Raw genomic sequence first — 23,645 nt, 5'->3', positions numbered from 1 at the left:
TTCATCCCGGTGGAGCATCGGTTCATCCCGGTAGATGCCTGATCACGCACTGGGGCTCCGCCGGCATCATAGTGAGACTGGGCCTTAACCACATTGTAACACGAGGTAAATTTACCGGCCGTCTCATGTACGCAGTTAACAATAACATGTGACAGAAACCCACTGCCACACCTTTACAACAATATATTGATTATGCAATTGCGGATTTGTGCCATTGGGGCCCTACTTTCCACACCTTACGGCTGTTACAGGTGTGGATTTTACAGGTACAATCATGTATACGAACATGAAATTCACCTCAAAATTAGTTGACGATAACCGATTTTCAAGAAAATCGCTTTGATATATACAATGTAAAAATCAAAATCCGTATGAGATAAATAATGATCGAAGTTGGGACATGGGATTTACTTTGACATAAGCAGAGTTTCGAGATAAGCGAGTTGGGGATAACGAGAACCGAATGTTATTTGATAAAGAGTACCGTATGCTGAAAACCTATCGTCGGTCTCTATCAAAATAAACGTATAAGGGATTGTCACGAGGAGAAGATGAGTCATTTTTATTGAGACCGACGACATTAGGTACTCGACTCTCAACTGTCATATTATATATGGATTTTCGATTTTAATCGTTTCCTTTGGCCTAGTCGTGAATGTAATTATATCATAATAATGTGCATTACAATGTCGACTGTGCGCTTCGGATCATGTTGTGCCGTTGTTACTACCTCTGTCTCAAAGGAAATATCCAGCCACTCCATGACTCTATTAAAAAAATTTTTTTTCTTTATTTTGCCTTTGAGAGATAACCAATACGTCTTCTGTGAGAAACGCATGCACGCTAAAGCGTTGTCGTAGCGAGGCATATACGTATACTGTCAGAGACATGATCATGCCTTATAATAATATTTAGCCTTTATTTATGATAACTGGGTCACCCTACACATTTCTAAACACACCAGTGGCTTAACAATACATAGATCAATATGGAAATTGTAAAATTGTGTCAATTATACACAGTTGTAAACCTTAATTGCATTTTTTAAAGTGAAACTTGACTTCGGTTTGATAAATCAGCGGTATATTTCATGTTTAACCGCATAAACCAGACACATCTTGGATTATAATTCGATGTAACAGACCTATGAAATGACATTGTGCTTAAATTCAGAGTTTTGTTATTACAAAATCATAATCTTACATGTTTTAAACACAATGTTCGACTAATCCGTTCTCGATGTCATGTGTATTTAAACAATGTTTTCGTAGTAAAACATATACTCGACGTCGTAGCGAAACGGACTACGCTTTGACCTCGTCAGCCCCCAGTGCTTTCAGGCCCTCTTGTTTCATGAAACTTGCATGATGGAAAGATGGCAATATGGACATTATGCACGTCATTTAAGTTTGTAGGAACAAACGTCAAAAATTGTGGTTTCTATGTCAACCAAAAATTATTATTTTTAATCTGAAAAAAGAATTTCTGACAATGGTGGAGCCGGTAGGGGACCATATTGCTTGACAATAGCCTTGTTTATTAAAAACCACCAATCTATCCTTAATTGGTATGGTATGGATGTTTCTACAAGCTGGGTCTGTTGAACCATTCCCAGCTTTGTGACTGGCATATCTCGTCATCAAAACAATTTTGTTCAATCAGTTGTAAATTTGTAGACATCTATTACAGTTTGTGAACCTGAAACTAATGTTAGCAAGTACTTTTACAGTTGCTGATTTGCCTGTCAGTAAAATTTGAAATCTTGTTATTGGTTGTGCAGCATGACAACAGTGCAAGCTAGTGGCTAAATGCAGCGTCCTTACACAATAATGGGTCGATTCGGAAGGTACGGTCTAATGATTTTTAAGTAAATAATTGCCTTTCATTACTCAATGCACATTTTCTTCGATATTGCTCGTTAGGGCACCAGATATATGCACATTATAATCCAATTTTGATGCAACGTTATATGATGTATCCGTATAACAGGGACATAGGCATATCGTCAGGTTTTGGTCTTTCAGAATCTGATCATTTAAGTAATTTGCTTATTTTTTCTTCCTCAAGCTTACAATTACATATATATAGAGATTGTCAAAGTGCATTTTCTGGGAATCCCCTTTTATGGTATCCTTGTTGTGTTATAGTTATTTAGGTAACAGGCACCACCCCCGTTATCTATGTCACTTTTTTCCCCACCTTGGCCAGTGATTGTGCAAGTTACTGGTAATTACCATATTATCTTCTCTAAATATATTCATAAATGTTAGAACATACATCTATTGAATTGAAACCTTAACAGAGAATTATTATCCCCACGCTTTTTGAAAAGCGTGGGGATATTGTTGTTATCTCCGCCGTCCGTTTGTCCGTCCGTCTGTCTGTCCGTCCTGGCCACTATCTCCTACACTATAAGCACTAGAACCTTGAAACATACACACATGGTAGCTATGAGCATATGTGAGACCCTGCACTATTTGGAATTTGATCTGACCCCTGGGTCAAAAGTAATGGGGGTTGGGGCGGGGCCGGGTCAGAGATTTTCACTCATTTTTTTATGTTATTTTACATTAACTTCTTCATTTCTGCACCGATTTAATTCAAATTGATACTGAACCTTTCTTATGACAATACGGTCAATCTCAACTATGCATGGCCCCATTACCAACCCTGGGGCGCCCCGCCCACATAGACCACACCCAACCAAAATTGCCTTTTACTATAATTTCTTCATTTCTACACCGATTCACTTCAAATTGATACTGAAATTCTCTTATGACAATACGGTCAATCTCAACTATGCATGACAATACGGTCAATCTCAACTATGCATGGCCCCATTACCAACCCTGAGGTGCCCCACCCACATAGGCCACACCCACCCAAAATTGCCTTTTACTATAACTTCTTCATTTCTACACCGATTCACTTCTAATTGATACTGAACTTCTCTTATGACAATACGCTCAATCTCAACTATGCATGGCCCCATTACCAACCCTGGGGCGCCCCGCCCAAATAGGCCAAACCCACCCCAAATTGCCTTTTACTATAATTTCTTCATTTCTACACGATTCACTTCTTATTGATACTGAACTATTCTTATGACAATACGGTCAATCTCAACTATGCATACCAACCCTGGGGCGCCCCGCCCACATAGGCCACACCCGTCCAAAATTGCCTTTAACTTAACTTCTTCATTTCTACACAGATTCACTTCTAATTGATACTGAACTTCTCTTATGACAATACGGTCAATCTCAACTATGCATTGCCCCATTACCAACCCTGGGGCGCCCCTGGGTCAAACATGCGGCGTGGGTATAAAACGAGAAAACCTAGTTAGCAATTCTAGTGTCATTCTTTACGAAAGTATTGTAACACACAACACCTCCAGCCACACAAATTTTTAATTTACATGATGGATTGCCTAAAAATTAACCGATTTAAATGATTCGAAAATCACAAGTAATAACAAATTTTATACTGAATCATTTTATTTAATATCACAGAAAAATACAGGTGGCAAGTAGAATTGAAGTATTTACATTGATATGCATTTTTTTTAATTTTCCCCACTCAAAACATGCAATAGTGTGCCAAAAGTTGTGAAATAGGTTATTTAAAACATTTTTATATTTAAGGTTATTCTCAATTAAGGTGTGCAAAAAGGTTATGAAACGCATTACATGTACGTATTCATGGTAAATGCTCAAGTCGTAAAATTTAAGTGAATACTGGTTTTCAAAGATCATTCTGCATATATTTGCTCTGGGAATGAAAACAAGTTTGCACATAAAATTAAGTGTTTTTCAATGCAAAAAAATCAAGCCGATGGTGATCAATAAGCTTTCATACTGATCCGACACAACTTCAGAGGTTTGTACTTACAAGTGCTGAATATTTAACTTTCTATGTGATAATATTGCCATGACAGTAGCCAGGTGGGTTTGTGTAAAAAGGTTGGAAGTTTCATGTAAATATTGAAGCAGTTCAAGGACAAATATATCCAAGATGGTTGTCAGTCTGCCATTTTGTAAAGGGGAAAAAATTGGGTCTTCACTTTTATTCCTTATGAATACAAATAGTGAGAAGTTTTAAAGGGGGAAAAATAGGCTCTTCATTTTAATTCCTTATGAATAAAAAAATAAAAATAGAAGTTAAATTGATTATCGTAATAAATTGAAGGAAAAGTTATGCAAAGTGACCAACTAATCAATCAACCAACTTAATGACTCCAGTATACTCCTTCAAACTGTAATAATGAAAATAGATCTGCATAATGTTGATTATTAAAGTTGATGGTTGCAGATTGTGAATGTATAAGTACAAGAAATGTCCAATGATGAGCACATAACTTGATAAGAAAAAGCTCCACATCAAATTGTCCATTTGATTTGGTATGCAGTAACTGGACAACTACGAGCTTCAAATCATTAACAGAGCTCACAAACAAATGTATCATTCTTAAGCCTCCTCCTCCTCTTCATCCTGTCGAATCACAGTGAAACCTGGAAACACATAGAAACACATAGACAATATGGGTCCCCAGTTGGCATTTAGATCAATCATATACTCACATATATGTATATGCTCACAGTAAGTTTGTTCATGGAGTGAACTCTAAAACATCAAGCCAATGTGTAATTTCCATAGGACAAAAACCTTTTTTAGCAAGTTATAGATGGCCTTAACTTTATTAATCATAAAGCATACAAGAAAGCATGGCTTCACAGCGCAGACTGTATTCAAACTGTAAATTTTCATGAGATTTATATTATTTTTTGTATATATTTAATAATAACAAATGTAATGCAGCTTCAAGAACCAACAAACAAGTTACATATACTTATTTGGAGAGCTAGACATTGCAAAGTTGCATCTGATGACCGATATATAAAGTAAACAAGAGCACCGCATAACAGATGCCACGCTCGGCTACTAGTGCAGTTTTGAATAAATGAAAGCTTGTCAGATTTTTTTTTAAAGGTCACAGTGACCTTGACCTTTGACCTATTGACCCCAAAATGGGTATGGTGTGTAGAACTCATCAAGGTGCATCTACATATGAAGTTTCAAAGTTGTATGTTGAAGCAATTTGATTTTAGAGCCAATGTTCAAAACCTTAACAAAATGTTAAGGTTTAAGCACGACGCGGACGGCGGACGACGAGCTGGCTATGACAATACCTTGGGTTTTCTCCGAAAACGCAGAGCTAAAAATGTTTGTATATTAAGATCTTCTGACACCGAAAAACATGTATCTGTCTAAAATTTGTTCAAGATCTAAGCCAGTATTAATAAAGAATTATCATATGCTTTTTATGAATTTGAAAATTTCTTCAATAAGCGTTACTAAGTAAGTAGTACTAAGCTTTGGAACAAGAAAATCTAATACTTTACATTTGTGCATTTGCAGAACATTCAGACATGTCAAATTCAACCATAAATGAAAAATTCTTCAAGCCACAGCTAAGTCTGTGACAGTATTCTGAGGTTTCAGATGTACCATCGAGCCGCTTTAGCTTGGGCAGCTTCTTGGTGATGGTCTCTGTGTACACCTCCTGGCCACTCTCCATCAGGGAATCTGCCAGCGGGTTGCCAACAAACCCCAGCTCCTTCATGTTTGGAAGATCAACCTGTACAGTGGCAAGAGTTATAGGTTACTTAAATGTAGTGTGAAAATACAGCTACAATTTTGAACGTTTTTTTAAAGACAAAGAAAAATTATTAAGACTTGCTATAAGCCTATCTGTAATGTTTACATTTATGTGTCTCATCAGAATAAAAGATAACCATATCGCAAATTTGACACGTGTTGTAGAAGAGTGTTCAGACAAAAGTGAAGTCTGACAACCTCTGTCTCCATGCATAACATTTGCATCAGAAAGAATAGTTAACTTCTTAATTTGAAAGTCCTTCAAGCATAATACATCTTTAACAAATTATCTTATTCCGTAAAACTGACCAGTTTGGAGAACTCAGACATGTCTTTCACATTGTTCACTCTGATGTACAGGACCTGTAGCAATTAAAAAATGTAGAAAACGTTTAAAATGTGCACAGGTTATACAATAGTAAACGACTGCAATACTTATTAGACATAATAAAGTTAACAGGTAATTTGCATACATGTTAATAGCATAATTATACATGTACATGTAAAAGGTATGCAAAGTAGGTATGCAACAGGTTAATAAAGTTACTGGATAACCTCCTGAAAGATCAGTTTACTAGTTACATTCTTTTGTATAGGTTTACCTGCGATTATCATGAAATGAATCATGAAATTCATAACAGTTGCTCAACATACTGCCAATGAACACGGTTTTCTGCCTGGCACAACAGTCCATGCTGATTACAGGAATTTATGTGCCAATCAAGAAGGTAATAAACTTAAATACAGCAATTAAATAGAACCTCTGTTCTAATGTACATAGATGAGTTTTCATAATTGTTGATGTAATTTTGACGAGCAACAATCAATAAATTGTCTTTTTGTGATGTTTTGTTTACCAATTTACTGATTGATTGCTTCCCAATTGATATGATGTAAATGCGACATTATGTGAAGGTAATTAATTTGCCTATACAAAGATTAATTAATCATAGAGCATTTTCATTTGTTTAGTTCAACAAATTTTATCAAGTGGTAATGTATATAAAATATAACAGTATTGCAAGTAAACTGTTATATTTGTATGTTTTCCTTTAACTGATTTATTTAGCAGTGAATGAAATAGGCTAACCAGTGAATGTTAAATGAACCAGTTGCACCCTTCATAACAAAAGGGCCAATATGGTCCTAGTTCGCTCACCCTTTTTTACATGGCCTTGTACATTGAAAATTCAGTACTCTAGAGCATATTAGATTGGTTCTCTTCTGTTTACATTTGCAGTGTGAACATATGATTAATTCTGATTGAGTACTGTCCATTTGCATGTTTTTTTTGCATGCAAACATCTGCAAGTAATGCTAATTCTACATGTGTTTACAAGGTTTTTGTAAGATTTGGACCTTGTGACCAAGATTTTGACCCCACATGACCCAATGTCAAACTTTGCCTAGATATCATCAAGAAAAACATCCTCGTCAAGTATCATCATTATTGGACAAACTATGGCCTCTAGTCTGTTTACAAGGTTTTTGTAAGATTAGACCCAATGCACTAGATTTTGTCCCCACATTACCAAACGTCAAACTTGACCTAGATATTGTCCAAACATCCTGGTCAAGTTTCATCATTATTGAACCAAAACTCTGATGCCGTAAAAGACTGTTTGCAGACGACTCAGACACTTGGTTAAAGGGGTCTAACATGTTACGCCTGCAGAAGAGGGCTCAAGCAGGTTTAGACTCCATATGGAAATGGTCTATTGAATGGGGATTTAAAATTTCTCCAACCAAAACAGTAGGAGTATTATATGGCGACCAAATTCAGCACTCTTTGGACTTAAATTTAGGCAGCACCAAAATTATTTTTGAAAAAGTGGTGAAAATTCTAGGTATGTACCTAGATAAACAGTTAACCTTTACTCATCCACTTCAAATATTTGGCAGAAAGGTGCGAAAGGGACCTAAACTTAATGAGAATGTTAAGAGGCAAAGGTTTTGGATCAGATAAAAATAGCCTCTTAACTCTCTATAAGTCCCTTATACGTCCAAAGCTAGTTTATGGAGCCCAGATCTATGCATGTGCAAAGCCAAACGCCCTAAAAATGGTTGATGCCATTCAACATAATGCCTTTTGGATAGCTCTGAGAGCCCTAAACTGTACACCGGGTGCACTGCTTGAAGAGGAGGCGGGTATGCTACCCCTTGACTTGCGAAGAAAACAACAGTCCCTTAACTTTTGGGCCAGGGCTGAGTCTCGGCATGGCTCAAACCCTGCAAACAAACTTGTCGGGACTGGCACCTTCAGCAAGGGGAAAATACCTAAGCGTAAGCATGTCGCCCTACCATTTGGTGCGAGTATTAGGACCCTTGTTGAAGATGCCGGCCTCGACAAGGTACCTGTAGCAGACCTGAAGCCCTCCAAGACCCCCCCCTGGACGCTTGGACCCATTGATGTTTACCTATCACTCTCTAATAAAATAACGAAAACTGACTTGCCACAACTCATCAAGTCAGAATATCTCTCACTCATAGATAATAAGTATGCTGAGCATCTAAGAATCTATACAGACGGCTCCAAATGCCCTAACTCTGGTTTGGTAGCCAACTCTTTTGTAATTCCTTCAAAACATATTACCAAAACGCACAGGCTCAGCAACAATCTCTCTCTTTTCTCAGCAGAACTTTTGGCAATTAAATACTCTTTGTGCTGGATATTGGTCAATAAACCTACTAAAACTGCTATTTTATCAGATTCAATGTCATCTCTTGAGTCTATAAAAAACAGAAATAGCAGATCTAGGCCTGATATTTTAACTAGCATTTTGGAACTTCATCAACAGTGCTTAGATAAATCTTTAAATGTCACATTAGTATGGTGTCCAGCACATGCAACATCAGTGGGAATGAACAGGCTGACACGGGGGCTAAGGAGGGCCTCTTGAGGGGGGCCGTAGATGCTGAGGAACCCCTGGCGCCTACTGAGATCTACTCTCTGGCAAAGAAATTTGTCGTTGGTCAGTGGAATCTCCGGACTCACAATTTGGCTTCCCGTCAACATACTTTTATCAGACCCGTGTAAACCCTCAGGCCGCCTGACAGGTACTCAGCAAGCATTGTGCTTGACAGAGCCATGACGCGCCTGAGGATGGGAACCACCCTATTACCCAGTGGCGCGGGAAAGTATGTCCTAGGTGTAGACCCTGCATTTCCTAGGTGCCAGGAACCCCTCACTGCGCCCCACATGCTGCTGCACTGCTAAAACCATAAGGCGCAGAGGGACCACCTCAAAGCTGCATTAAACTCCATTGGACTAGTTTTAAACCTTTCCAACGTGCTAGACCCCAAGGGAGCAGCTAGGGGCCCGGTCTTCTCTGCCCTCACCAAATACCTTCTAGACTGTCAGATAACTGACAAGATCTAGGTAATTGGGGGAGGGAAAGCAGCCAACACCCAGCCAATTATTCAGTCATGTGACTGATTTGTTTTAAACGGTGTTATTTTTACACAAATCTAACGTAGTCATAGTAATTGTGTTGGAGTTGTGTCATTTCGACACAACTTTGTTTTAGTTTTTACGGGATTTATAATAATTGTTCAACCTTGCCCTTTCTAAATCAGGCCAATGGTATTAATCTGGTATTCCTTATTTTAAAACATTTTTTATAAGAGTATGACGTTATAGTCCACCATTAACATTCTTCAGTTTCTTAATGTGCACGGTGCAGGGCCTTATACCTTGCAAAACCCTTATTTAGCCCTATCCAGGGTAATACCAATTCTTTGGTATTATTGTAAATTTTCTTAGTATTGCTATTTTTCCATAATAGCAAATTGTGTACCTTGTATTTCCTTAATTCTTGTTAAAATTGCTATATTATAGAGCAAATTTCCTATTTTTGTGTCAAATTGCTATTTTGTATAGCAAATTTCCTATTTTTTGTGTTAAATTGCTATTCTATATGGCAGATAAGGTACTTTTGTACTATTCTCTCTCTTGTTATATCCCTTATTTGGTCTTTTTACCAATTTTATATCACACTGTTTTAATTTTCCTTCAATTTTTTTTAATACTTTTTTAGCTCACCTGAGCACAACGTGCTTCTGTGAGCGCCTTTTGTCCGTCGTGCGTTGTGCGGTGTCAACATTTAACTTGTTAACTCTCTAAGGCCACATTTATAGTCCAATATTCATGAAATTTGATCAGAAGATTGGTCTCAATGATATCTTGGATGAGTTCGAAAATGGTTACGTTTGCTTGAAAAACATGGCTGTCAAGGGGCGGGGCATTTTTCCTTATATGGCTATATATGGATATAGTAAAATCTTGTTTACACTCTAGAGGCCACATTAATTGTCCGATCCTCATGAAACTTGGTCAGAAGATTCATTCCAATGATATTTTGGACGAGTTCGAAAATGATGTCGGTTGTTTGAAAAACATGGCCGCCAGGGGGCAGGGCATTTTTCCTAATATGGCTATAGTAAAACCTTGTTAACACTCTAGAGGCCACATTTATTTTCCGATCTTCATGAAACTTGCTCAGATGATTTGTCCCAATGATATCTTGGATGAGTTCAAAAATGGTAACCTTGGTTTGAAAAACATGGCTGCCAAGGGGCGGGGCATTTTTCCTTATATGGCTATAAATGGCTATAGTCAAATCTTGTTAACTTTCTAGTTTGCTCAATCTTCATGAAATTTGGTCAGAACATTGGTTTCCTGTGTAGTAAAGTTTGGTTTTATTATGTCAATATCATATGACATTAACTGTATTATGAAATTTTTCATAACACAGAATTTTCATAGTTAACACAACTGTTTTAGTCATTAACACTTATGATAAGCCTTTCAACTAAGAGATAACTGAAAAAAACAACATGTACATGATTTTGCAGTATTTATGCAGTATTTATCTCCCTTGTTTAACCTGGTTCAGTAATCTATTTTTAGTTCTGCTCTGGAATTTGGGAAGATATTGATCATTGATAAATGCACTGTTCTGAGGGAAAATTGACTACTTTGCCATTGATCTCTTCTGAACTGTATAAAATAAGCTGTTTTGGCTGATTTAAACACCTCTTGATGCTTTCTTGAAAAGTTAACAGCTCTTGAAAAAGGTTGGAATTTTGAAATAATTAAACTCTAAATTATTTTTAACACCAGCATAAAGACATTTTGGCATTATATTCTAAATTATTCTTATTATTAAGATTATTTCTATTTGGCATTTTCTAAATTAGAAAGACTATATTCTATTTCAATAACTTTAGTAATTTTTTCTTATTTTTACATTTGATTCACTGAAGTTTCCTAATCTCCATAAATATTGTTCTTTAGATTAAATTAGACCTATTTTGTAAACTAGATTTTTGAAGCACTTTCTAGACTAACAGTAACTTATATTTATATCAGTTTTTATGACAGATTTTGAACTTCTTTTTACATTCATTAAGGTATTTGCTGTATGTTGTTCATTTTTGTAACGATACTTAGATTCTTTAGACTTGGCTTGTACCTGTTCTTAATTTTCTGTCATTGTTCTTCATTTTCCGAGTTCTTGTTATTTCGAATTAGTTATTTTTGCTTAAGCTGCCTTGGTTTTAACTTATAAATAAATTCTTTGGGTGTACATGTATTTAGGCGTCCCTGACTGAATGCCTTTAGTTAATTGAATTACAACTAGTCAGTATAGTCATCCTGACCGGAAAAAAGAGTTCGTTAAATAAATATTTCCGCATTACATAAGTGCTCACAAAGTTACATAACTTGTAACCGTCCTGTGACCGGTTCATTTGTGTAAGCAAAGGAGACCGCACTACCACACCTGGATAGGACAGTTAAGTTCGGTAATGGTTTGGATCGGTAAAAAAAACATGGCCGCCAGGGGGGGTTGTCTTTTTCCTTGTATTTATATAGTAAAAAAGCTTGTGAACACTTTAGAAGTCACATGTTTTGCCTAATCATCATGAAATTTTGTCAAAACATTAGTTATGTGGATGTCTCGGACGAGTTTGAAAATGGTCATGATCAGTGAAAAAACATGTCCGCCAGGGAGTGGGGCAGTTTTCTTTATATGTATATAGTGACAACATGTGAACAGTCTAGAAGACACATTTTTTCCCAATCTTCATGAAATTTGGACATATCTTGGAAGAGTTAAAAAATGGTTCAGATCTGTTAAAAAAACATGGATGCCAAGGGGCCATTTGTTGTTCATTCTTCATAATACTTGGTCAAAACATTTGTTCCACTGATATCTTGGGCTGCAAAGAACAGGTCATTTCTTTTTATCAAAGGTGATCGACTTTGGGCCTTTTAGGCCCTCTTGTTTTTTCATCTACCGTGCACTCCCTCTGGTCCATGGGAAACAACTGTCATAGACTCCACCTCCACAATTACCTCCCTTAGACCAACCTATTGGTAATGCCCCTGCTGGTTTATTCCCCACTTATACCAGCCTACACTTCAAAATCTCTCCTTCTTTTAACCCTCCAGGGTGGCAACTTGTATTTTATATAAATAAATGCATATAGTACTGTACATAATGTAAATAATCTACTTTTATGAATAAATTTATCTGTTCTGTCTATTTTTAACTGTAAAGTTCATTGTTTTACTTATAATTTTTATGTGGCCCTATGAAGGTGACCGTTTGGTGACACGAACGTCATTACCCTTATTTTATAAGGGTTATTACTAATATCCCTTTTAAATATTGTCTTAGAGCCACTCTGGGGCGTTGTCTCTTCTTCATAGCCCAATTCTCATGAGGTTCCAAACAGACAGGGTCTTATGTTGGAGCATTACGGCTATATTCCCTGTCTGCAAGTGTCCAGCATTGAACCATGCATACTAATGTTTATAAATAAAATACATAATACAATTAAAATTAAATTACAGTACCAAATACCATTATGTGCTATATTTCTACCTAAATGCATTTAAACATGCAAATCCCCTTTCACAGAGGAGAGCTATAAACTCAGACTCTACCCCTCCAAATAATTAATGAACATAAATTTCATCTCTCCCCATTGCATCTGTCTCCTTGTATATAACATAACCCAAACATGAGATTTACATCTATCTCTTGACTTTAGTATGCACCTAAAACATATAGTGGCAATGCTGGACCACTTTGTGATCTGGAAAATCCCAATAATATTAATAGTTTTATTTACCTTAAATATATTAAACAACAGTGTAGTTTGTTTATCTCAAACATTTCACACATTTGTGTAATTCTTTTCTTTTCAAATAACATGTAAATTAAAGTATTTCTATTTGATATTAACACTAATATGCAGATCACAAAGTTAAAAGACTCCAATAAACTCATTGCAGCATATGCTTAACAATGAGTCTAGTAATGATGATGCCACATATAATAATATGTGTTTTCACCATCACTACTGATATAAATTGGGCTATTTTCTTCCTTCCTCTTTCTTTTTAACATTATTAACATCAATAGAATAGTAGTAGTAGGAACAATAATATAGCATACTCATAGTACTTCAACAGTATAAAATAATCATTCTAAATGGGACAAATTTTCTGACCTAGTTTTATAAAGATCGGACAAGAAATGTGCCCTCTAGAGTCTTTACAAGGTTTCACTTTAGCCAAATAAGGAAAACTGCAACGCCCACTGGTGGCCATAATTTTCGACAAACTGGAACCACTTTTGAACTCAACCAACATATTTAGACAACCATTTTGACAAAGTTACATAAAGATTGGGCATGAAATGTGACTTCTACAGTGTTTACAAGTTTTTTCTTTTTTTTGACCTAGTGACCTAGTTTTTGACCCAGCATGACCCAGTTTTTAACTCAATCAAGGTATCATTGGGACAAATTTTCTGACCACGTTTCATGAAGATCGGACAAGAAATGTGGCCTCTAGTGTTTTTAAGGTTTCTCTATAGCCAAAAATGGAAAACTGCAACACCCACTGGCGGCCATGTTTTTCAACGGACCGGAACCACTTTTGAACCCAACCAACATATCATTAAGACAAACATTTTGACAAAGTAACTTGAAGATTGGGCATGAAATGTGACTTCTACAGTGTTTACAGGGTTTTTCTTTTGTTTGACCTAGTGACCTAGTTTTTGACTCGGCATGACCGAGTATCGAACTCGACCGAGGTATCATTGGGACAAAGCTTCTGACCAAGTTTCATGAAGATCGGACAAGAATTGTGGCCTCTAGTGTTTATGAACAAATGTGGAAGGACGGACAGATGACGGACAAAGACTGATCACAAAAGCTCACCTGAGCAATCAGATGAGCTAAAAAGGCTACAGCTATCCAGTGTATGATGTGTACATAGTTTGGAAAAATCTGTAGACTCACTGATGAGTCAGAAAAGGTTCAGGCAACTGATCAAGAGGCATCATAAAAAGCCTGCCATGATAAAGCAAGTATACTATTTATTTGTTTAAACCAGGTTTTGTTTCATGTTTCAATTGTAATTTGATTTCCTTTTTTCATGTATTTAAATACGGTTGCTTTATTTGGCACATAATTTCAAGGGAAAAGCAAGGAACTGATGTACACGTAACAGGTTACCAGTAAGTTGTGCATGCACTGAAAAGGTTCACACGCCTTGACTTGCACAAACATATGGAAATTTCCAGATATATACAGTCATGTATTTATAATTTAATTGTTTTATTAATCTGATCTAATTACAGGTTAAATTTTTTATTCAAAAGAGCCTATAGTAGAGTGTTGCAAAAACACAGCAAGGTGAATCACTCCTCCATATCACACAAAATATTTCTCTAAAATTAACAAAAAAAACAATTTGATTATTTCCTTATCTGTCTGTATCAAAAACGGGTGTTAATAACGACACTAATGAACAGACCTTGAGTTTCTTGAGGACATTGATGCCCTTCAGCTTCTCTATGTTGTTGTACGAGATCCACAGCTCTTCTAGGGTGTCCCCAACAGCTTCCTGATCAAAGACCAAACACAGATTTAAGTACGTAGCTGATGCGCTTTAAGATAGCAAAAGATATAAGCATTAGATGATTATGGCTTACTGCCATGGTTGCAAGAGAATTTGTTATAAACCAATCAATGTGTATTCATGCCAGCTAGTTAGAGGAGAAAACTTTTTGTCAGTTGGGAGAACAATGGCCCTGCCCCACAGTTTATGATTGCATCAAAAGGGCAACTGATACACAAGGGTTTCAAGTAAAAATGCAATGTGCAACAAGTAATAAGCCTTGGGAACATTTGGCGTTTTACATGCAGTAATACGTGCTCTAATTTTGTAAATATATGTAACAGCAAATAAATAATTAATGAGAGTTTGTAAGAGGATATCAATTATGCTCAATAGATATTTAAACAAGGGCTGTTTGTAAAACATGCATGCCCCCCATATGGGCTCTCCGTTGTAGTGACAGCCACTGTGTGAATATGTTTTTGTCACTGTATGTCAATGACCTGTGAAATGTATCCAATTAATAGTGCAAAAACCAATTAGGACCTATACTAATCAATTATATCCATTATATGATTGAGTCTTTGATTTTTTGGATTCCATTCACACATTTTGACTTATTTGACAATATGTGAAACGTGCACACAATTTGTAATGTTTTATTTATTAATGGTAATGAAACATGTTATTTATAGCAGTTAACTCCCCTAGTCAATGACCACCATAGATAGCAATGCAATCTGATTAAAAATAGCCAAGGCTAGTGTTGTGTATTGGGCAAATGTTTTCACGATTTCGACATTGTTAAATCACGCGTAACGAGACTGCCGAGATAACTCGAGATCAAGGGTTCGGGGGGGTTCTGACAGTATTCGCTCTACAGTAGACACCTTACTTATCCGATATTTTGACTTTATAAATAGAATAAAAGCGATAAATTGCCGATTTATTACTAATCAAAACAATCATTATTTTTATTATAACGTTCAACGACCATCTGCTCATTAATAGTTCAGTATCATTGTAATTAACGGCTCCGTAATTAACTACCGGTACTGACAAAAATAACAAGATCATACCTTACTCATGTTACTGTACTGTGTGCTGAAATGTCAGAAATTAAAACAACCCCAGACTATTATAATTTTTGAGTGCAAGTTAATTTAAACCCACCCACTAATTAAAAATAAACATTTTTATTATATTAGCTCATTTTTCTAAATTTTCAGAAATAAAAACCTATTGGTATTTGCACATTTCAGTAAACATAAGACTACTTTATTGTTAAATTTGTAAATTGTATAATAATCTATGTATTTTTATTACTTCTGTTGCAAGCCCAACTTGTTGTGCTTTTAAAATACATAAAAATCTATTGTTGACAACAATAATATTATTTAAGATCATAATTAAGCAAAAGTAAATCCCCAATTCCAAGCTTACCCCGGCCAGTTAAACCGGTAGAGTGCTGATCTCTGACTCACTCATGGGTTGGTAAGTTTAAGCCTCAACTCGGGTTCATCTCTAAGAAATAATTACACCTTAGGCTACCCTGTCTGTAACCAAAATTGCAGTTGAGGGTAACCGGCATACATGTATCAAATACATGGTAACTATGTGCTTATGTCAACATTTCCTGAAGATCCAACCACTGAGCAGGATTACTAAGTTAAACCCATTTTATTAATGAAAAAAACTAAATATACTATCAGGTGTATTCAAAAAGACAAACCAACTGGTACCTACTAGTACTATCATAAGGAACATCATCCATTAACCATCTATACTTCTAGGTCTTTTGGCTCTGCTACACCAACAGGAATAAGCGTTTGGTTAATGTTTTCTGTGTTAATCATATGGATTACAATTTATAATATTTCATCCCAACAACAAAATCTTTACAATGGTAGTTTTCATGTTACAGTCCGGTTTTACTTCTATTAGGTTAAAAACTAAATAGTGAATCAGTTTTTGAGATGAGCTTGTACCAAACACACACACAAGCTCCTGCACATACACACACTTTAATGAGCAAATATTTTAACTGTCACAGTTATTACTTGTTGGAATGTCTCAGACTAACCAGCATATACAAGCAGTCTTCACTTTAGCATTTTTGAACAACTAACGGCAGCCTGAATCTTTATGCTTTAATAGAACAGATTAAAATACCCACTAGCCCGACTATATGAATCTGGAAACTTTAATAGCCCAAATTTAATACATATCACTAGCCCCGGGCTGTCGGGCTAGGGGTTAGCGTCAAGACTGTAAAAGCAATAACAATTCTTCAAACATTGATACTTGTCTTCTTTTGAACAAATCTGCCATGACTGGTAGTTAATTGGGATAGCTTAACACACAACCAATTAAGGATGACTGTGATGCAGGTGAAAGTTTCACCCATATAGATATTAAGCCAATGGACATTTGACCAGGGACACTTATTTTAATTCAAAGTAAATGTTTTCTTAGCAGTGTTAATAGTCATGTCAACACATCACATGTTATGTTAAATGATTACATGACAACATTGAATGTGTAGCAACTTAAACCACCATCCATTTTATTATATTTCTGAATGTGTAGGATATTTTTCAATGTAAGGGTATGAAGTAGAAACACATGTGAAGTATCTTTATTTTATTTTTTCAAAGAACATAGTTATGTAACTGTGGTGATGTATAATATTTATTGCAAGAGTTAATAAAATTCCAGGTGTAGAAATCTTGAGCTTCATGCAGCATTAGATACTCAGTACAGTATCCCAGTTTCTGTTGACACTGTGAAGTGTGATATTCCTGAAAAAAAGTTTCTAGAAGTTATAACAATAAACCATTCAATAACATTTAAATACAGCAAAGTTATCTGTTTTAAAATAATTGTTCTTTTTAAAGACAAGTATTTTACTTAATGCCATCAAACTTCTAATTTTCCCAAACTTAACAAATAAGATATTTTTCCATACCCCACCCGCTTTAGCATGTTTCGTTTTTACCTATTTTAAACACAATAAAATCGAAATAAAGCATAAACATGAACGACAATTATATCAAAGATACTAAGCTAATAAAAAATTACAAAAAATATCATACCATATAAGTTATATCTGCAAATTATTGGGAAATTATAATTGCTTCAACATAGAACTGTATGCAGACGCACTGCAGTAGATTATCGAGTACCCCCCCGACCTCACTAAATCCACTCAGAGTTGTGTCCCTTAAAATAATGTCGAAAAGGTCAATACAAGTGCAACTTGACCACATGACCAGTATCATGTGTTTACCACACACAGAAGTCAGTTATGTAATAGACCATTAATTCCACTCCCAACTTTGGCCACTTGCCAAGATACTGACCAGTATCAGATGGGGTTGTGAAACTGTGTAAACAGTAAACACCAGTCCATGTAATACTGGCCTACCACTTGTACAAGTTGATTTGGAGTTAATACAGTAATGCATGTACAAATGAGACACTAAGCTCAAAAGTTAATTATATGTGCCTCTGAAAACTAACCAGAGGAGTGGGTTGAAATTTACAATCTTTGCTTGGCATTTGAGGAAATCTGAACTCTCAGGGTTTGGATAGAACATCCCCAAATTAACTTTTCTTTACACTGTTGTTATTTTTGTTCAATACACAAATATTAACCTAACTGTACAAATCCTGTACAGTAAAGGAAACTAAATCTAAGTTGATATTTTAATATGCTTGATCCTAGTTATGTATTAACATTGTTTTATACATACAAACTGTGTTGCTGTTTTTCAATTAACAAGCAGATTAAAAATTAATTATATTTTTATGTATAATTTGAATTGACAAAATTAAATGCAAGTTGCGTAGCAAGAATTACATGTTTGATTTATTGTCAGTGAATCGTGACATTTTCTCAATGTTTCAGACCACCAGTTTGTCAAAGCTATCAACCGCTTGGATGGTCAAGCTAAATAGAATTGACCCAGCAAATCACAACTGTCCTGTTGCCATATAATATTACATATCATATTACATTGGTTTTTTAAATGTTGAATTCTCACGTCATTTCCATAAACATAGTATTTACTGGCACAGAAACAAAGGCTTATACATCATTATGAATGAACATGTGTCAAAAATTCAATTTGTAAGTCTCTTTACTGGACAGTGTGAAAACAGAATAAACAAGTGACCTGAAAATCAATAGGGGTCATCTGCGAGTCACGATCAATGTACCTATGAAGTGTCATGATCCTAGGCAAAAGCGTTCTTGAGTTATCATCCGAAAATCATTTTACTATTTCGGGTCACCGTGACCTTGACCTTTGACCTTGTGACCTCAAAATCAATAGGGGTCATCTGCGAGTCATGATCAATCTACCTATGAAGTTTCCTGATCCTAGGCATATGCGTTCTTGAGTTATCATCCGAAAACCATTTTACTATTTCGGGTCACCGTGACCTTGACCTTTGACCTAGTGACCTCAAAATCAATAGGGGTCATCTGCGAGTCTTGATCAATCTACCCATGAAGTTTCATGATCCTAGGCGTATGCATTCTTGAGTTATCATCCGGAAACCATTTTACTATTTCGGGTCACCGTGACCTTGACCTTTGACCTAGTGACCTCAAAATCAATAGGGGTCATCTGCAAGTCATGATCAATCTACCCATGAAGTTTCATGATCCTAGGCGTATGCATTCTTGAGTTATCATCCGGAAACCATTTTACTATTTCGGGTCACCGTGACCTTGACCTTTGACCTAGTGACCTCAAAATCAATAGGGGTCATCAACGAGGCATGATCAATCTACCCATGAAGTTTCATGATCCTAGGCGTATGCGTTCTTGAGTTATCATCCGACAACCACCTGGTGGACGGACCGACATACTGACCGACCGACCTACCGACCGACATGAGCAAAGCAATATACCCCCTCTTCTTCGAAGGGGGGCATAATTAGCATGAACCAAACAAGTCTTTGAATTAATTGTTAAATTGCTTTTACAAGTGAATATGGCCTATATATGAACACAAATTGTAGCAAGTTCTATGAAATAAAAGTTAACACCTACTAGACCGGTCAGCGACTTGATGTTATTCCTTGCAAGAGACAGTACCTTGAGATTTTCTGTAAATGAGAAAGAAACAGTTACAACCACACAATTCAATTAACTATCTTACTGTAATGATCATTAAAAAGTAATAGATGTATATAATATAACTTGTTGTAGATCTTAATGTTTATTTTGTTGATTGATTGCTTTTCTAGTCTAATTGCGCATTTCATCAGTTTTGGTACATGGTATTCAGCTTTACAAAACATATATCACTGTAAACCACTCTCAACCACAACAAGACATACACAAAAAGTACAGCAATTAGGTTTTGAAGCAAACCTCAAACACTATATATAAGAAATAATATTTTTCTATCATGGTTTGTTGTTGAAGGAGTATAGATTCGTAGGAATTAAATCATGAGTGCGAAGCACGAGAAATTTGATAACATGCACCTATACTCCTTACTGTGGGTCATTCGAAAACAAACCATCATAAAAAATTATTATTTCGATTCTAACACGATTCTGATTGATTTGGTCCAAGCTTTTGGACGTGAACTATATTTTTCAATATTCCGCCCTTCTTAGTACACAGTTCACTATTAATTGATGTCATTGAATTGTACAAACATATGCCATTGTTTTCATTCATAAATATTTTGCAAATGACATCACTTTCATTGAGAACAAAAATCGTTGGAACTAAATGACGTCAAGTTTATTGATGCTACTGAAAAGCTGACATGCTATAAATGTTTTCTTAATTACGTTGACTAACAAATAACATTCTTTGTAGGCATGGTATTGCCACTTATCACCAAATATACAATTTGTTTAATTAAATTTATATACATGCTATATTTATAAAATTTCTTTTAGAGCCGGTTTTAGCACGTGCATTTTACTGCAATATTTTCTTTATTTATTCGGAACTACTTTCGAAACATTAAGCTCCGCCAATAATTATTACAGAATAACCCACACTTGATTTCCTTCTTTGTCTATAGAAAACAAGTCGCGTGTAGTGTTCGAATTATTATTACAAAACACAGTTATTTTCAAAGAATAAGTATTTTAAAGCAGTTTCATAAATTAATCATCTGCTGTCTATGTTATTTCCCAAACCAGTAAAATGACAAAGCTATCAATCCATCACAAACACAGTTATTAAAATAAATAATGAAAAGCTTGGCAAGTTATTACATTTATAAAGCACTATTGCAAACCCACATTATAACTTACTCAAACCATTCAGGTTTGCTATCTTTTCAATGATATTTGTGGACAGAGATAAATGTCTGTGAAGTAATTGAAAGAAAAAAATCAATAGCAAACACACAAATAATATTATTTACACAGATACATTATAAATACATGTTTATATAACAAAGTACAACTGATATAGGCATAATTATAATTTATTATGCATTTCAAGTTGTTAAACATAGCAATTAGTGTACTGCTTGATTTTTATATAAGATCAGTTTATGGTAAACATAAATATTGTGACTGTTCAGAATGTTTATCATATGTCATTAATTTAATTACAACTTACTCGCAGTTTACCAGTGTAGACAGGGATGCATCCATTTTTTCAATGGGTGGTATCAGACCTAACAGCATGACCTTCTTTGATTCATTTGCTTTACATTTATCATGCTCCTCCTAAGGTAAACAAGCAAATATGATTAGATGAGACTGGAATAATTTGTATCTGGGAAAAACGGGCTTAATGCATAAGTGTGAAGTGTTATCACAGTTTCGCCTGTGTAGTCTGCAAAGGCTAATCAGGGATAACACTTTTCCTCTGCACTGGATATTTGCTAAGAAGCGACTTACTTTAAACAAAAATACCATATACGTGGAAAGTTTCATCCCTAAATAGCCTGAGGAGACTGCATATGCTAATCTGGGATGACACTTTATGCACATGTATTAAGACCCCATTTACCCAGAGCACAGCTTTATTTAATTATTCATTCAAATATCTGTTGTTTACTGGGCTGTCAAAATCCCTTCTTAATCAGGTCTGCCCACATCTGTGACATCCCATAATTACCATGATGAGCAATTAGCAGCCACCAAAAGTTTAATAAATGTAGAACCAGTAAGCTGTGAAAGTAGACTTACTGTATGTTCTTCACACATATGCTTGAGAAGTACCATAAAACATATCATTCAGGGTTAAACTAGTATGGACAGACAAACAGAATAACAAACAGACCATACGTTATATACCTCCCAACATCAATAGATGCAGAGGGCATAAAACAGATAAAGGGGCATTAGTCTGCAAATACTTGTCACAACCAAAAAAATCTATTTAACACTCATTTAAACATAAAGGTTATTCAACTGTGAAAGTTATAGCAAGATACAGATTTAAGAATTTGAAAAGAATCTTCAGGAGACTGAAAATTATTTAGTAGAAAGGCACTGGCGGACAAATGGTCATACTCTGCCAAAACCTATCACAGCTAAAATTCCATATTGTTTACAATCATCTATACCTTCAGTTTATTACACTAGGAAAATTTTAGCAAAATCTACCTAGGAGTTGAAAACACTTAACTTTGGGACTATATATTCTATAGTGAAATAACAGACAAAGGGCAATCAATTTGCTACATAACAACTTGTTGCAGTCAAAATTTCATTCTTTTAATATATACAATCATGTACACTATAAGTTCAATCAAATGTGAAAGTTTGAGCAAATTCATTCCTTAAAGAGGGGTTCAAAGCTTCTGAGGACTTTATACTCTAGAGTGGATAAACAGACAAAGGGCTATAATTCTGCCAAAACCCGTCACTGTAAAAATTACTTTCTTAACAATCAACAACATGTTAAAGTCATTAAACTATGAAAGTTTGAGCATAATTCACCCAATAGTTCAAAACACAAGCTTTCTTACAAACTAAAGGCATGTGCAATGCTTAATGCTTCCCACTCCATGGAAGCATCAAAAGAATTGATGCACAACTGAAATGCTTATTGCTTCCCATTATGATTTTGTGGGGCATACAATGCCTATTGCCAATTAAGGTCACTATGAAATGACAGTTCATTATCAAAAATGATGGACGGAAGGATGATTTCTTTTTTGTCCTAATAAAAAAGTTTGTGACTTGTAAAGCTGCCGAATATTATATTGGAACGAAATGCATTGATAACAAAACCAGAGTCGATTGGTAAAATACAACTCACAAACTTCGTAATCGCTTCCTTGATCGTCGTTGCCTTGGCCTAAAATGAAAATGTGAAGCAAAGTGTTAATACACGTATTATTTGATTCAATAATATAGAGAGTTTACGAGATTAAACATGAACAACTGATTGATTCGTTTCACTCACCATCTTTGTAGTAAATTGTTGTAGCAACTGCGTTACTGCAGCGCAGGAATGATAAATTATTCAATAAAATATTTTTGAATCAAATTATTTTTTATAAAATAACCATTTAAATAAATTATAAAAAGAACATGATGTAATACCTAGCTGAATTTAAATAATTATGCATGTAATGTTATAACTTAAAATATTTACCTCAAACTTTAAAATGGCAGCCTCCTGTGGAAGGATATTTAGAGTTCTGAATAACATTTCAATTTCTCAAACGTCATTTAACTTATCTGGACGCATACGATCTTCTTATTCAAAGCGCTGCACACTTCAACAAATTAATGTAATTTATATACACTCATACACTGTTTAATTTCGTTTACTTGTAAACCTTTAACCTGTGCTTATTTTCGGATAGCATAATCGGATAAGGTTTCAGTAAACGATAGTCAATATTGATAAAGACTTTGTAGCGATGTTGATTTAGTGATTAACATGCTCAATCCTAAAGCAAAGTCAAAGCAATGTATGATGTGTATGTTAACATTTGAGATATTTGTATTAAATTGTATACACATTACGGTTAGGCTTATCATGTAACTGATCTATCTATTTAAACTACAACACCCTCTCTCCAATATTTTAATAATTTTAGAAATTGAATATACAGA

General features: G+C 35.3%; 2 protein-coding genes across 3 annotated transcripts in view; one reads left to right on the top strand and one right to left on the bottom strand.

The window, feature by feature from the left end:
• Nucleotides 1-3,520: 3,520 nt before the first annotated feature.
• Nucleotides 3,521-23,304, bottom strand: LOC127866949 (dynein axonemal light chain 1-like). Of its 2 annotated transcripts, none has more exons than XM_052407817.1 (9): nucleotides 23,179-23,304; nucleotides 22,840-22,878; nucleotides 21,187-21,296; nucleotides 20,874-20,929; nucleotides 19,645-19,700; nucleotides 14,498-14,587; nucleotides 5,971-6,024; nucleotides 5,512-5,641; nucleotides 3,521-4,514 (listed from the first exon to the last, which is right to left on the bottom strand). In XM_052407817.1, the coding sequence occupies exons 1-9, from the start codon at nucleotides 23,233-23,235 to the stop codon at nucleotides 4,471-4,473; spliced, it is 636 nt and encodes a 211-aa protein (XP_052263777.1). In that variant the 5' UTR covers nucleotides 23,236-23,304; the 3' UTR covers nucleotides 3,521-4,470. The 2 variants fall into 2 exon arrangements, with proteins under 2 accessions (XP_052263777.1, XP_052263778.1); XM_052407818.1 differs by lacking the exon at nucleotides 23,179-23,304 and adding an exon at nucleotides 22,987-23,021.
• The window catches only part of LOC127866950 (28S ribosomal protein S10, mitochondrial-like), a 13,156-nt gene continuing 12,692 nt past the window's right edge, over nucleotides 23,182-23,645 (top strand). The window contains exon 1 of the mRNA XM_052407819.1: nucleotides 23,182-23,317. Coding sequence (XP_052263779.1) covers nucleotides 23,192-23,317 — 126 coding nt within the window. The 5' untranslated portion in view covers nucleotides 23,182-23,191. The remainder of the gene's footprint in view (nucleotides 23,318-23,645) is intronic.

This window comes from Dreissena polymorpha, chromosome 2, assembly GCF_020536995.1.
Source record: "Dreissena polymorpha isolate Duluth1 chromosome 2, UMN_Dpol_1.0, whole genome shotgun sequence".
Taxonomy (NCBI): domain Eukaryota; kingdom Metazoa; phylum Mollusca; class Bivalvia; order Myida; family Dreissenidae; genus Dreissena; species Dreissena polymorpha.
Note: the sequence above shows the minus strand (reverse complement) of the source record. Positions and strands in the feature narration are given on the sequence as shown.